Genomic DNA, 16,674 nt, shown 5'->3' with positions numbered 1-16,674 from the left:
TTTCCTCAAGCGTAGCCAACAACGATGCATCGTGGTTCGGCACTGAAAGGATTAAATACGAAATTTCGCGATCGTTTCGAGATAAATTGAAGGACGAAAGAAGAAAGAACAGCGGTGAACGAGACGCGACCGGCGCAGAAAAATCTGGCCGCACGATTTCGGGCCGTGAAATCGTTTCGAAAGAGTCGAGAACGCGATTGGATCGAAAAACGCCGGGAACCGGTGGCACCGTGAGCGGCAGTTCTGCAAAACCGAGGGGATAAGGTGTTAAAACTAACGGCGTCTGTTCTATTCGCTATTAAGTAACGCGGAGGGAAGTTCGGCCATTAGGAAAGGGCGTACGACCATTCGGTTTTCCAAAATGGTGGTTCACGTATCAGGACCGAAACGGGTGAAACAATATTCGAGTTCGGCGGTGGTTCGTTCCACGGAAAGAGGGACGGAGAGAAGCGGGAGCGAGGGAGAGAAGAGCTCCTCGGTGCGCTCGCGGCATCTAGATTCCGATGAACAGGCGAGCTGCGATGGCGTATTGATCTTTTTAGTGGCGTACCGTCTCCACAGACGCAATCCAACTGCTGCTGCAGACTAAAGGTCTACATTTCCCCAGAGACGGATACTAGTTTCGCTATTCCTATAACACACAATTTGGCCAGGGAATATTGCGCCCGCGACTACAACCACGCGAGCACACACCCCCACAACCACTCCGGAGCGTGTGCACCGATAAAACACGCAGCGCGCCCGTTCGTCCTGTTGTCATCGGATGCAGGAGGGCGCTCGGGATCCATTTAGTATACGTACACACACCGATAACAAGCACACGGACGGGCGGAAACGGAAAGCACGAGCTCGAGTTCGAAGGTTCGAAAACGCTCCCGCAAGGATTTCTATGCACTCTTTCGAAATTCACTAAATATAGCCGCCGTGGAAACCCAGCCCGAAAGAAGGTGCGCTTCGCAGCGAAGTAATGCTACCGCGAACCTGACTACCCCCAAATATAACCCTAAGGTCTTCTTTGCGGTCTGTGAAATTAGGTGAGACGGGGGAAACGATTTTAGGATACACATGGTGAGAACGTTCCACTTGCCAAGATTTTGGAGTTTCATAAAATCGCTGGTGAAGAACACGACGGAAATCAGGAAGAAATTAGGCGGCCGAAGAAAGGGAGCCAAGAGAATTTTGAAGAACAGCTTCGACGGAGCGCGACGTGAAGACCGGACGTAAGAAGGCGACCGTCGGACGTCGCCGGGCTGCGAGCTAGCGCCACTCCGTCTAGCCCGACGTCTACGCTCTGTCAACTGTTTTATATTTAATCCGGGCCGCTTTAGCGAGCAGTAAACAAACACTGTATCGCATAAGCGCCGCTCGAATTAGCCTCAATACCATTTGAAACGGCCGACTCGCATTTATGAAGATGACCGGGGATACGGTGGCCCACCCGAGACAGAGTTCTGCACCCGTGGAAAGACGGTAGATCCAGCTCCACGCGGGTGGGGGGTTCGAAAGCGACTCCCGTCGAGGGTGGGGGAATCGTGCTGGTGGAAGGAGAGGAAAGGAGATAGGGCTGGGACGGTGGTGGGGGGCAGAAACCTAGCCTAAACTTAGCCGGCGCGTGGTGGGGAAGTCCGCTGACGTCACGGAAAACCGTGGCACCGCCCACCGGAGTCCGATGGGCGGGAATCCCCGGAGGATTTACGACTTTCGACCAGTACGGCATCTACTGGCGGTGTCGGCAACTTCTCCTGGCAAAACGGTGGCCATTACGCTGTCACGATTGGCTGAATACGCGGGACAACGCGAATCAGACGACGGTTTAAATATGGATTTTTTTTCCGGCCACGAGATCGCGGCTACCCCGACGCATAAATCAGCTTTGATTTTCGAAGGGCAGCCACTGCCGGACAGGGCCAGGCATTCCTCGGCCATCTTTCAGCCGCGCATTTGTTTCCGGTGGTAAATCTATATTCGGCTAATCGAACTGACGCGAACCCTGCGCCGTTTCCGCCGCTTTTTCGGCTGCCACAGGAGGGATGCGCCTGTTTCCCCTTTTCAGCGCACCCTGTTACTGCCCTCGGCTACTTCTCGGCATTTTTGATGCATCGACTTTTGTCCGAGACTCGCCCGAGTTCGCCACCAATTTTCATCCCCACGCTCCCGCTCGCAGCGATGATTTCGAAATTTTTTATTTACAGTAGAATCGCGCCGTTCGGCAACGTTTTAAGAAACGTCATCTCTCGTTCTTATCTCGTTCCGTTTTCGGCTGACGATCAAAATAGGATTTTTGTTTTATTACGATCGTGTCACGGCAGCTCGTTTGCACGTTTCCACCCTCGGACCGGACCCGATGCCAATGAACTGCGGAGAGCGCATGCCGTAAACGTTTGAAAATTATCGCGACGCGTGTATTCGGATTATTACATTAAATATGTGCATATAGATCGGTTATGCGATTTTTTACACGGATAGGGAAAACGAGCAGGGGTAGTTTAGATTAACCAACCACGAGGATTGAATCGTTACGGAATCGGTAGCTAAGCCGCTCTTACGGTCGACGCTTAAACTAGACGGCCGTGAACCACTTAAACGGTAAAACGCGCTGAACTTTCCTGTAATGTCCGCCGAGTTGATCGTATGATAAAATCACGGCCGTGGGACACGAGAATAGACTTGACATTCAATGTGTTTCCGCGGTCCAACTTTACGGCGCGCTAACGACACTTTATCATCGCCCTGTCACCCGCAGCTTTATCAACCGAGTAAAGATTTATAGATCGTGAGGCCCGCGCGTTCCGGATCCTGATGGATCGTCCAGAGACCAATCAAATAATATCGGCCAGAGTGCTTTTTTATGCTTGATATAAAATTCAAGAATTCATAAAAATATTTCATCTCGGCTTCGTTCCAATAACTAGACTCCGCCACATTTCAAATGTCCAAAACTTATTCACGCTGTTATTTCGCTGCGATCACCGTAACAGACGTTCCATCGAATAATCCACCCTAACGATCCAATAATCACGAGATACGTTGCTCGGTCGATCCTGTGATCAATCTCGATTACTTATTCTCGTTGTTATTTCGCTGCGATCACCGTAACAGACGTTCCATCGAATAATCCACTCTAACGATTCAATAATCACGAGATACGTTGCTCGGTCGATCCTGTGATCTATTTCGATTACGAATTAGCCACCGTAGCTAGTTTATAGTGGGATTCGAGCGTGAGAAATTAACTAAAACCGTCGGATCGATTCTCGCATCTTAACGTATGCTCGCTGCTCCATCGTATCGGGATCAACGAACGTCGGATTTAAGGGCGGCGTGAATCGGGACCGAGGAAAAGTCGGCCATTAAACACGCAGATTGTCTTCTCTGTTGCCGTTAACAATGCCGGAAGTGCTTATCGGTGGCAGAGACGACCGTAAAACGGGGATCTAGTGTCCCATTTTCACGCCACAAAAAGCTATATTGCATGTTAAGTCTATTTTATACGTCGTTCGAGATCGTACTCGTCAGATAAAACGAGCTGCGCGAATTTTATTAACTAATCTTAAGCAGCCGCGGCGTCGGCGGCGGCGGCTTAAATCAACTCGTAAACGAACGTGTAACACCGTCCGTTTCTCCGCGGACGAAACTCATCGCGATAAACGTCCCTACAATGTTTCCCGAATCGGCGTGTCGAATTGTCGTCGCCCGTTCTTAAATTAGCTCGCATTGTTACAACAAGAGATCGCGACCACGTTTCCGGTTTAAGAGGGAAACGTCGGCCGGCTGCTCGCTCGCCCCTGGTGCAAAGTTCGCAATTATGAAGGAAACGGCGAGATGCCGGGGGCACAGACAATAGCGGCGAACGGGGCGTTTTAAAAGGAAAATTCCTGACGGGGACATAAGAATCGCGAGACGTCGGTTGTCGTGGGACAAGCCACACCGCGGGCGGTTACGTCGGTTTACGGCTGTTTTAACGAGCGCTGTTGCACGCGACTCAGCACTAAACCAGCCTTACAAAACGCAGCCACACTAGTTTAACGTTTTACGGTCGAATTTATTATCTGTTACCTCCTTATATGACGGTACAATAACAATAATTGTCAGTTTTAATTCGATCGTAAATCAACGCCGGAAAGAATTCGCGCCGTTGCCATCGGGTTACCGCACGAAGAAGGATATCGGGCCATCTGTCGTCACGTTACTGAAATACTTTCTCCCTAGAAGAAAACGTTCTCGCCGGTGTCCGACCGCGCCAGTCCCTTTGTTCGGTGTTAACGTCGGGCGATCGTAGATGGTGCTAGCGGCGCTCGAACCCTGTTCACCGGTATTACCCGCTCGTTTTACGATTTCGATTATATACCTCTGTTACCGGATTTTATGTTATTCCTTGCACATTTGCCTTTCGAATGCTTGCTCGGCCGTGCATTACGGATAGTTCGGCCTCAAATGGGAAATCGATTCGAACGAACGCGGTTTCAACCCTTGAACTTGCTCGGGCTTCGGGATCCCGAGAAAATCGCACTTGCTCGCTTTCATGGCTACTTTTAACGAAAGGGTGAAAGGATTATCGCAGATGCAAACGTCCATGGTCGATTGCTATAGGTAGTAAAACGTTATGTGCAGAAATTCATCAGATCGACACGTCGTGAAAGATTGATTCAATTTGAAGGGGTTACTTCGGATCGATTTATAAGCGGGTTCCTGTAAACATTTTTTGACTTCTCCGGGGTTGTATTGAAGCTGGAGAAATGTACTTTATTCTAGGTCTATTTTGGTTCAAAAGCAAACGCAATATTCGGATGCAAGATTGAGAAATCGAGACCAGAAAGTCAGGGAAAATGTGATTTTGGAGGAAAATTTCAAGACAACTTTTTGTTGCATTCTCGTGGGAATTTTTAAACGTTAGTAGGCTCAAATTGAAGCTCTAAATGTCCGCTTTAAAACAGAATATACAATAGATTAAAAATTGATCATTAATCGTTTCGAAAAATTGAGAAATCCCAACAGCCAGCTCAGAAGAAAATAACTCGATTTCAAAGGGAAACTTTATATCGATTTTATGTTGTATTACCATGGAACATTTTTCATTTTATTTAGCTTAAATTAATGCTGGAAATGTCTGCTTTAAAACAGGCTAAGTTGCCTTAAAAAAGAATCACGAAATCATTTCGAAAAATAGAAATATTAATTTCTTTTACTACCAAAACGTTTGAAGCGTGAGATAATAGAAATGAAGTATAAGAAATAGTCGATTCTCACTAAGAAACTTGCGAAATATCGGTAACGACGAGTTCGACACAGAAACGGGTTGATTTGCTCTCATATCTCATCTCTAACTTAAATCGCCTGATGCATATTTTTATACTATTATTTTATGCAGATTTTAGCCGACTATTTCATTCGAGTAAAGTTCGCTGGAGCATTTCTCGCAACATCGATATTTCAGAAAATTAGACACCTTGCAAGTGTCTCAAGTTGCTTGGGACTCCTTTTGCGAGATGGCGCCACGGAACACTTCACATAGTGACTTTTAATTCTTGCTGTTTAGGATTTTGGCAACCCTACCCTATAATCGATTTTCATACGAATCACAAGCTTGCGAAACCCAAGATTTTATTTACACTCTGAAAAACTGCCCCCCAAAATAAAAGATGCACAATCTTCGCATCCGATAATTTCATTTTTTTACAAATTTCTATACCCCTAAACCGTTGCTTAAAAAATATATGTTCGTATTTTTTAAACGTTATTCAACCGATCTCCAAATTTTTATACCAACGGCACAAATCGATTGCAAGAAGTTATTTGCACGTTAAAAACTATTCCCAAAACCAGCAGCAAACGATTGCAATTTCAATCACCGTGACGGGAATGAATTTCCCATCGGCACCTTCTACCCCCTCCATAAAAAGCAAAAGCAGAGATTGAAAATTAAAAAGTCGTGGACGTGGGAAATGAAAACGGGAAACGCGACGGTCGTCGAAGGCGCGAAAAGTTAATCTAGTTCAATGGACCCTTCGATTTTTACGAGCAGTAATAGTAAGTGGGGTCTCGTGCCGTTCTCATCAGCGCCGGATCCACGGTGTTTCTATGGGTGGCGGCGTTGAAAAGACGAGACGAGTCAAACGTATCTGGCAATGTCATCAGTTACATTTATGAGGCCGTCAAGGATAAAGTGAGCACCTTGAGGTTGCATCATCGTCACTTTAAATCCCGTTTACCCGCTCGTAAAAGTCTTTGACGACTTCGCCGGAGAGCTGCCGGTACAGCACGGCCAACTTGCCTGCCATAAAGTCGAGAATGGAGCACCCCCTGCCTCGTCCCCCCGGCCTTTTCGTCCCGTAACCCTCCACGTGGTTTGACGGAAACCGAAACGGAAGAAGAGCTCGACGTTTACTTATCCAGCTCTCAATAATCGTCGCTCGTTATGTCGAGCCGAGTCACAATACCGAGGAATCGTCCATTGATTGCTCGATTATAGCCCTCGTAATCTTTCGTGCCTTTACACACCGCGACCGTGGTTGCCATAACTGCACCTCGCCCGAATAATTGGTCTTTGATAGCCGCCGCGGAAGGGTGACTTTTATTGCGGACCTAATGACTTCATTTGTATCTCGAAGCAGATTTATTACCAGCAGCTTTGGCACCCTACTGCGAAAGCCTTTATTTACACACGCTTTCTCACTCGAACGGGTACGTTTTGACCCAGTGTTTTGAAGCAAAAATTTGCATGGTTAAACGTTTATTTCCATACATTTAGACGTATTGTAATTTTGAGATGAACGCTAAATTTACCGAGCACTAAAAGTCGCTACAATAGATTCTCCCGAATTGACGATCGGATTGTACACAAAGATGGAGAATTTGGGAAGAGGAGATACGAGTATTTCTTTATTTCTTTATCTATTTATTGTTTTTATAGTTAACGATCGTCAACAACTGTAAAAATGAGCCACAAGGCTCGAATAATCGTATCTCCTCTTCCCAAATTGTCCATTTTTGTATTTATTATTTATTTAGGTCTTCCATCATTTTTATTATAATCTATGCATTGTCGAAGAAATTAATTCAATCATTTTCTACGAGAAAGTCTCAATCTCAGCAACTCCAAAAATAAAAAATGTGAAAATGTTGAAAGGTAAAGTAACTTCATGACAATTTAACGCTTTAAAGTAGAATAACTTTGTAACATTTAACATTTTAAGGTAAAGTAACTTCATAATATTTAACATTTTAAGGTAAAGTAACTTTGTAACATAAAATGGAAGAGGGAGAAGGGTTAATAGCGAGTCGAAGTTATCGGTGCAATTCAAAGGTGTTTTATTTCAACTTGAACATAATTGTCGGTAAAGTCGCGGCACGAATTCGTTAAACAATATATTTTGTACTATCGGAGTGTTATTTCCTGGAAGTAAGAATTTTATCAATAAATGCTCGACGGAGCACTTCCCTAGCATCGACGTGGCTCGGCAACCCACGGCAAACTCTGTATTCGTTACTGGCTCGGGGAGCTCGTTCATGAATTGGAAATGCCCTACAGTGGCAGCGAAAGAAGTCATAAAACGAATAAAACCACCGTGTATCGGAATATCATGGTATCGGCGCTACGGCGACACGTATGCCAGCTAAAACACTGTATAAGTCAACAGGGCCATTCCCCGTGTTCGCGTTCGAGCGGTTTGCATGTTCGTTAAATTCTTTCCCCGTTTCCTACGCCGTTCGATACTAATCACGACGCTTTAAAGAACCTTAAGAAAACTTCTCGAGAGCAACGTGGCACAGTTTCCATTCGCCCGCGATTCCCACCATTCGCGGATCTACGCTTTCGTCGAGAGATGATAGCCGAGCCTTTCGTCGAATCCGGAGGAACAAAAATGCCGCTTCTTTGCCGCGCTTGACGAACCAGAATATTCAGCGGGCGAGTTATTAAGTCCTGGGTAATTTACAGAGGCCGGCAGATTAATAATCAGAGTGGAATTAATTCATGCGCGGCTAATTACAACGGCAATCCCCGGAGGGCCGGGAGCCGGGCCGCGAAAGCGGGTCTCGCGGGGGGCCATTGAAATTCGGTATGGCGGCGTTCGTCGTGTGTCGGTGCCGAGCAAAACGTGCCCGTGTCCGTTGCTCGACGTGTGAGGCACACGATTCCTTTTTACGATCGAAAGTCCAAGGGGCGTCCTGATTGTCGCGGTCGCTTGTCTTCGCCGGTACGTGCTGAATTCGCCCGAGCGGGCCCGGGGGCCGGCCGCCCAAATAGACTGCTCTCCTCCCTGTAAGAGCACAATGAAGTGGCGCAATAATATCTCGAGGACCCCGTCGGCTCGGCGACCTGGCCGACAATCGTGACTGTCCACATTTTTATTCGCCGCATTCGCCGCACGGTAGCTACAAGCTGTTTATTAGACACTCGAGATTGCTCGAACTTTCCCACAGCAGATAGTTCGCTGGAAAGTTCTGACCTGCCGCCCCTCCGGCCACCCTTCTCTGTTGCTCCCTTTCCGCGATCGGCCATCCCACGTGTAAATCTCGAATCTGATGTCTGCTAGATGGCACGCTCGATTCCCTTGCACCGTCGAGAGAGAGAGAGAGAGAGAGAGAGAGAGAGAGAGAGAGAGAGAGAGAGAGAGAGAGAGAGAGCGGAGAATGGAACAGCGTTGCGTGGCGCGTTATTAAGGTCAGCCACCTGCCGCTCGATGGAGCTCACTTCAGGGATGAACACTATTATACCCCTCTGCGCTATAGCTATACATAACAGGGCGGCGGAAAAAAAAGAAGAGAGTCGAGTGAAAGAGGCGCGGGAAGAAAGGAAAGGGGGAGAGAAAGGAGAAGAGGCAGCGACGGCGGCGGCAGCAGAAGAAGAAGAAGAAGTAGGAGAAGAGGAAGAGGGATGCAGGGGGTTCGGTCTGGCTGAACAAAGAAAATAAGAGATGCGAAACGACCACGCGGCCGGAGACGGTGCAGGAGAAAGAGCCGGAGAGAAAGAGAGAGAGAGAGAGAGAGAGAGAGAGAGAGAGAGAGGAGAGACTCCGGCTGGCCGGGAATCGGACGAAGAGAGGATAGCTCCCGGGACTCCTGGAGCCAGAGAAGAGAATAAAGGAAAAGCGAGAAAAATGTGTCTAACGTGGCAGAGGCAATTCTTCAGCCGGAGTTGCCGCCTTAATGCTCGCCGGAGAAAGGCGATTGGTTCTCGAGAAGAGCCCGTGGGAAAGATGGCCGCCATTTCCCTCCAACCACCCGTGCAAGTGTCCCCCCTACCTTCTCCACCTACTCATCCCGTCTCTGTCGGTCTTTCCAGGACCTCGCACCGTAAACGGGCGACCCACGAAAGAAACCCCGTTCGAGGAATAAAGGGGGAGAAACACGCTCTCGGAGACTCTTATTCTTATTAACTGTTTAATCTTTCCGCGTGACGTACGGGACCCATTAAGCGCCGCGGATCTTGTTTATATTTCGCCGGAGAGCACGGCGCGGCGCGAGGCAACGCGCCGCATCTTCGTTACGCTGAATTCAAGGGGCACCGTGGCCCCTTGACTTTTTGCCCGCGACCCCTTACCGTGCCGCCGCAACTTACCCCGTCGAGAAAAATATCCCTGATCTCCGCCGTGCACCGGGATTAGGCGAAACGGCAGCCCCCGTTTTAATCCTCGCGGCGAAATTGCGTGTGTACAACGCGCTTGACAAGTGCCGACGAATTATTCGTTTCCCGCGGCTGGACAATTAGGTTCCCGAGAGCCCACGGTCATTCGAATCCACGAAAAATTGCTAGCTTTTTTAATCCGTCCCACTCGGCCGGCGAGACTGCGGCGCCGTTAAAAATTGTTACATCATTTTTACGTTATCGTTATTTCTAAGAAAATAAAATGTAACCATTGTACGAATCACAATTTCATATGCACGACATTCGGTAAGACGTATAAAATGGAAATACTGTAAATAAAAAAAAAACTATTTTATATTCAAAATTAAAATTGTTTCCAGCGTGGAGGGTTAAATCTTTTCGAAGGCGCTCCAGGAATTTGATCAATGCCGCCAACCTCTAATCTTGTTTCTTCAGCATCAAAAATATGGTTACCAAATTCTGTGAATAAAAATCGCACTAAAATCGACCGAATTTTTTCTTCGATATAAAAAATTCAGTAAAAAAATAAGGTTCACGTAATGAAATCAAAAATAATTTTAACGGAGAGGACGTCGCTCTAGCGTTTAATCTAGCCAAGAAGGAGGAGATTGGGGCTGTCGAAGGCGAAGGGTTCGAAGGTGAAGGGTTATCTCCGAGGTCCGCGCGAAAGAGGGTGGATCGATCCATTTCGGAGGGTGTTCTGCGGGAGGAAAGAGTGACAAGAGTGTGGGGCAACGGTGCGAGGGTGCAGCGCAGATAGCGCTGAGTTACATCTCTCAATTATTTGATAATGCCGCCGACACCGAGCCGAGGGGAGCTCGTTAGAACTTAAAATGAGCTCTGCCCGTAATCTTCTCAATGTTTATACTTGCTCCGTAAATCTCCGCGAATCTCGGCGCGGGCATCGTCGTAGCAACGTCGGGAGGAACAATAGATGATACAAACTTCCCGAAGAGTGGCTCTCCTGGACCTCGTTTAAAATTTTTATGCCGGAGGCGCCGGCGGTGGCGCAAACCGCCGCGCCGGCACGACACGTTGCCTTTTTTCCCTACCTCTCTCTCTCTCTCTCCCACTCTCTCTCTCTCTCTTTCCCTCTGGAAAAACTATCCCAGGACCACCGGTGCGCGTTACGTTGCTCTAACTGCATCTTAATTATCATCCTTTCCGCCTTTTTTTGCCCGGCCCCCTTTTAGGATAAACGAAAATGGCGCGCAGACGTAGGCGTGCATTGTTGGTTAAAAGCATGCAACCGGGTCCTTTGTAATTACTGCTCGCAGAGAATGCTTCAGAATGATTTAACTGGGTTGATCAAGGAGAAAGGCCACCGTGATTGTTACTGGGAAAAAGGCCGCGGATTTTTCGAGCTACACTAAATTCTTTCAAATTATCCTGCAGCTTGTAAACAAAAATGGACAATTTGGGCAAAAACCCTTCCCTAATTATCCATTTTTGTGTATAATCTGATCTTAATGAATTAACGAGAATTTACTGTAATTCGGGAGAGACTCGAAGAATCCACCCCTTTAATCCTTAACTGCGGACGTTCGAATTTGTGACAACTGCTCAATAAAATATATTGTTTATAAAATTAATATGGCATTAATTTTTACCCTGAAATTGAATGTAACATGTATTGAACACGTTGGGGATGACAAGGAGATGGAAAGGTGCTCGAAATAATAACTTCAAGATTCACTTAATGAAAGAATGATAAAGATACTAAAGATTTTTGCAGTACAATGCAGTACAATTTTATTGAAAGCACCTTGCATATTTGACAGAGGGTGCATATTCTTTTTCTCCATGCGCACGTATTCATCGATGTAATAAGTTCGCGTTACGTCCCAGAAAACGCTGATTTATAAAAATCTGAATTCGTGCACACCCCCGCAGTTCAATAATTACTCGTTACGGAGGCCCGCGCTCGTGGTATAGATATGATAAAACATATTTAAAATTTGCTTTAACAAGATAGTTCAATAACTACCCTCGTCGGACCTGGCTTATTGCGAACTTGATGCTCTAAAATTCTATGCATCTAGTTACTCCGTCCACTTCGTTTAATACTGTCTGTTCGTTCACTCGTTAATTCATTTATGTGAACTTTTAAACAAAATAAGTGCTTGACATAACCTTGACAATATTTTATGAAGACAGGTGGTTTAATAGGATGTAGATACGCATTACCGAGGACAATTAACTCGTGTTCTCGATGTAATTCGTCGTTAACCGGACTCTCGAAGCAAGGGGACATCGTGTCAAATCTGACCGGAACAGCGGCGAAAGCGTTAATTACCCGATCCGTATCTGGCAGGTCGGTATTCCTCGATCTAACGAGTCCGGAACCCCTTTTCCTCGCGCAGCCATCCGTGCCGGTGCCATTACGAGCCACCGTGTATTCGTATTTACCGCTCTATTAGAGGCCGCCGCGCCGGCGGGGATCACGATAAATCCAGTTTGACGCAGATTGCCTCGTAACAGGCAGCCGTAACTTGTGCCTTTATACTTTTCTCGCGTGTCGCCGGCTATCGGCTCGTAAAGCCGAATCGTGGCCGCTGAATCTGCGCCGGAACGCGATCGCTTTTGTAGTTTCTCCATCTTCTCGCGGCCAGCTACCAGCCCGCTACCGATTCTCTCCAGTCAATAATCCGAGTTGGCCCAGCGTTTACTTCGACAACAGTATTCAACGATTTCATTGACAAATAAAGCTGCAAAAACAGTAATTTCTCCCTAATTCGCGCTCAGATTGCGCACAAAAATTGTCGAACTTTTGCAGAGAAGACACGATTGTTCGAGCCCTGCGTCCCGTTCTTATCGCCGTCGACAATCTATAAATTCTCTCAAATTTTCTTTGAGCTTGAAAACAAAACTGAACAATTTTTGGCTCTATTATTCGAGCCTTACTCGAATAGCCTTGCTTTTCGTAGCTGTTGGCAATCGGTAACTGTAAAAACGAGCCGCGAGGCTCGAACAATCGTACCTCCTCTCCCCAAATTGTCCATTTCTGTGCGCAATCCGAGCGCGAATTAGGGAGAAATTACTGTATCAAGCGCCGACGTAGCGTTTCGACGCGGCTCGAGTCAAGCTAGCGCCGACAACGTCCGCGCGAGTATCGCGAGCAAAAGTGTCCGACGTGCGAGGAACGGCTCCCCGAAATCAGGATTTACGATCGGAGGGTGTGACTGACTTAGAGGGCACGGTACATCCGCGAATAAACGTAAATCTCGCGCGAGCGAGCCAACTATCCGCGTTACACACAATGGCCGAAATTGAACCAGCCCGGTGGACCGGTCGGGGTTGCTAGTCGAACTCGGAACGACTCTATTAACGATAGTCAGCGAGATTACCAGCGTACTTCCCAGCGATCCTTGTCCTGTCGGCTATAAATAGCGTGCGGTGGCATTCTCGGTCGGGGATGAGGGCCAGGGGAAAAAAAGGATTCAAACGGCGAAACAACGACCGTGTCGTACAAACCTGTCGGGTCCTCTCTCGAAGGAGGACGCAGAGAAAAGGGATGGTCGAGCAGAGCCGGCAGAAAGATACGATGGCGGGAGAGGGGGAAAGGGGGAAGCCTGGGCGACGGCGGAGGGGTGGTTTAGGTAAGAGATAGGATTAGTTGTTAGCCGGGCGAGCCACGGAGGTCAGAGGCTGGGTATATCTAGATTAAGATGCGCCAGGGAAAGAAGACGGGGGGTAGACAAAAGGGGGAGAAGATGGACAAAGAAGCAGAAAGGGAGCCAGTCGGTCCCCTTCCGAGCCGAGCTGACGGACGACGTCGCGGGGACCTTGAATGTCTTTGGTAGTCCATGGGCCTCGATGATCTTGCCCGGCATTTCGTGGCGAGAGGGCCGCAAGGGGGTACAAGAGGTGGCCAGAGGGGGGCCAGAGGGGGCAGGAGGTGAGCCAACAGGACGAGGACCGTGCCGCGTGACGTACGAGCGCAGGGACCACCCCTGGTGATCAAATCCCGCATCTTCCAGACGGTTTCACACAAAAATCATATTTATCGCGTTGCCTACCTGCGGCCAACGGCGTGTCACCCTGCTCCACCTTTATGGTGGCTCGGCAACCTCCACTTTCTTTCTCTCTCTCTCTCTCTCTCTCTCTCTCTCTCTTTCTCTCTCTATCTCGCTCGCTCGCTCGCACGTCTTCTCTCTTCTCCTTCTTGCTCTTTTAATCTTAGACTATCGCCCGCTTATGGCCGCGCCGGAGTAATTGCCTCGCAAGCCCGAATTTATTGCTAAGTAGAAACCCGCTCCCTGCTTAACCTCCTGAAGGGGGTATGAATGTATAATGATCTGAACTGATACCGAATTGCCCGCAGCGACGGCGGACGTGGGAATCCGCGACCCCTTTTTACCGATGTCTTCTGCCTTCGACTTTGTATCCGCGATTCCGCTTTATCGCGGTCTTATCTGCGCTGTTCCCGAGTGTCGGGAGGCACTCAGTTTTAGAATTGTTTGGTCTGGTTGGCGCGCGGCTGCCTCAAGCCCCCCGGTGCCATTTTGTTAGCCGGCAGGATCCTGTTCGCTAACGAAGAAAAGATTCCACATTGCTAATTTAATTCTTACTTGTAACGTACAACAAGCAGAAGCGCCCATTTATAATGATGCTTAATGGCAGAAGTTCTCTGTAATGAAAGACTCTTTTGTAACATTATTCATTTTGAAGAAATTTGGAAAAATTCCGTCTCTTTTGTAACATTATTCATTTTGAAGAAACTTGGAAAAATTCCGTCTCTTTTGTAACATTATTCATTTTGAAGAAACTTGGAAAATATCCGCCCCTTGCATTCTCATATCGATGTATGCATGTATGTATAAGGGTTGAATATCTAGAATAAATTCTAAGTCGTTAATCGAACTGTTTTCTTTTCGAATTTTAGCTCCCTAATTTTCGTGCCAGCGAAAAATTTAAGCTAGATTGTGTAAACATTTCTAACGATGTTTCCTATTCTTCGATTTCGATTGTCCACAGCCTGTAAAACAATTAAAAGCACAAACACGCCCCTCAGTACACACTCAAATCATTCCATCCCTCGGAGATCAACAAATTAAACAGAATGTTTCTCCACTTTTTTCGCAGCCGAATGGTGTATAGCAGCGACAGTGTCGAAAATACAATGGCCAGAGTCCCGGAAAGCGGCGGATCGAACGAATCGAAGTTTCCAAAGCCAGTCTAGACCGAGCCATAGGAAAAAGCCACCGGGAAGGTAATTCCAGCGGCGGGAGAAAAATAAAGACATCGAGCCTATTACGAGGAACTCCTGAAACAATAATCGATTGTTATTGACGCCGCGCTCCTTCACCCCCTGCCACCCTATCGGATCGATCGGTAAGGGGGGAGGCCGGCTGGTGGCCCGCAAACCGCGAAACGATGGTTACGTCATCGTTACTCCTTTTTATTTACAAGTTTCCCTAACCCCGCGACACGGTAATGGCGATAGATGTGTTGCGAGCGGAAGAGGGTCGGGAATAGACACGGAGGGGGTTGCTCCGCTAGAGCAGAAACGCGAGGGACGAACGCAGCCGCCATTCCCATAACTCAAATCCGACTCAATTTTCTCCCGGGAAGAAAGTTCGCCGAGGCCAGGAACGGTGCCGCCACCAGTCGTCGATCGGTTTATTAACCCACATCTTTATCACCGATTATTGCGATACCCTAACGATCGTTCCCCGTCCGAGGCTCCGTATAACCGAGAAAAATTCCTCCGCGCGACAGTCGATTGTTACTTGTACGTATCGGCGCGCGTTTTCGAGCGGTTCCGGTAATTCGGGGCTGTTGGAAAGATCGCAGGGTTGAACTTTTCGATGCAGGATTGCCCGGCGTCCATTGCGGCTTTATTCCCAGATAGTTATCGGCGATTTTTCAACGTTCCAGTTCGCGAGATACTTTCTTGCTGCGGTTTTATTTAAGAATTTTTTTATCGCATTTACGATTTTGTTATTGTACTTCGATTTTGCGCACTTTTAGTTGCACTTGATTTGTGATTACTTGGTCGTACTTTAAGTTAAAGATATTTGTTTGTAGTCGATTGTTACGGTTTTCTGGTTGTACTTTAATTTAAGAAATTTTCGTTGTACTTTATTTGCGTTTTTCTAGTCGTACTTTAATTTAAGGATATTTGTTTGTACTTGATTGTTACGGTTTTCTGGTTGTACTTTAATTTAAGAAATTTCCATCGTATTTAATTTATGTTTTTTTAGTCGTACTTTAATCTAAGGATATTTGTTTGTACTTGATTTTTATGGTTTTCTGGTTGCACTTTAATATAAGAAATTTTCGTTGTACTTATTTTACGCTTTTCTAGTTGTACTTTAAGTTATGAATATTTTTTTGTGCTTTATTTTTACGGTTTTCTAGTCTAAGAATTTCTCTCTGTACTCTGATGTAAGAATTTTTAGTTGTACATGAAGTTAAAAATTTAATTTAAGTTAAAACTTTAATTTAAGAATGTTCCGTTATATTTTAATTAACGAACGCGCAGTTGCAATATAATTCGAGAATCTTTTACTTATAATTTAAATATTTTTAGTTGTACTTTAATTTAAGAATGTTTATTGTTTTCTATTTTAACCGATGCTTGTTCAGTTGTACCATAATTCGAGAACCTCTTGGTCGTACTGCATTTAAAATTGTCTAGTCGTATTCAATTTAGATGCTACTGCTTTTATTTAATTTAAGAAGTCTTTTAGAGCCTGTTCGCGATGAACAGAAGTCCCGAAATGTCCCTGCACCCTTTGCAGAATGAATTTTTCGCGACAAATACCGAAGCCGCTTATACGATCATGTAAAAAAAAATGGGATCAGAAATAAAGTTCTACTCTCGAAGAAACTCCGAGAATTCCGCATTCTAAAAAGTTCTGTGACTAAAGGGCTACCATCGAGTCGCATAGTTCCAACTATGAGCTCGCAGACCAGACTATGTATATCCACAGTAGAAATTACCATCTAGGAGCAGAGTAGCAGACCGTCGGCAGCCATCTGCGGGGAAAAAGATCAAATCATAAGGAATTCAAGAAATCGCGGCGTCGAACACCGGGGTATCGCGTCTCTCGCGGGGGTGA

General features: G+C 46.7%; 1 protein-coding gene across 3 annotated transcripts in view; it reads left to right on the top strand.

The window, feature by feature from the left end:
* LOC143259440 (uncharacterized) overlaps positions 1–16,442 on the top strand; it is a 475,413-nt gene extending 458,971 nt beyond the window's left edge. For all 3 annotated transcript variants that reach the window (XM_076521695.1, XM_076521694.1, XM_076521698.1), the window contains one exon: positions 14,693–16,442. In XM_076521695.1, the coding sequence (XP_076377810.1) occupies positions 14,693–14,789 (97 nt within the window). In that variant the 3' untranslated portion in view covers positions 14,790–16,442. The remainder of the gene's footprint in view (positions 1–14,692) is intronic.
* Positions 16,443–16,674: the final 232 nt, after the last annotated feature.

Source organism: Megalopta genalis, chromosome 5, assembly GCF_051020955.1.
Source record: "Megalopta genalis isolate 19385.01 chromosome 5, iyMegGena1_principal, whole genome shotgun sequence".
Taxonomy (NCBI): Eukaryota; Metazoa; Arthropoda; class Insecta; order Hymenoptera; family Halictidae; genus Megalopta; species Megalopta genalis.
Note: the sequence above shows the minus strand (reverse complement) of the source record. Positions and strands in the feature narration are given on the sequence as shown.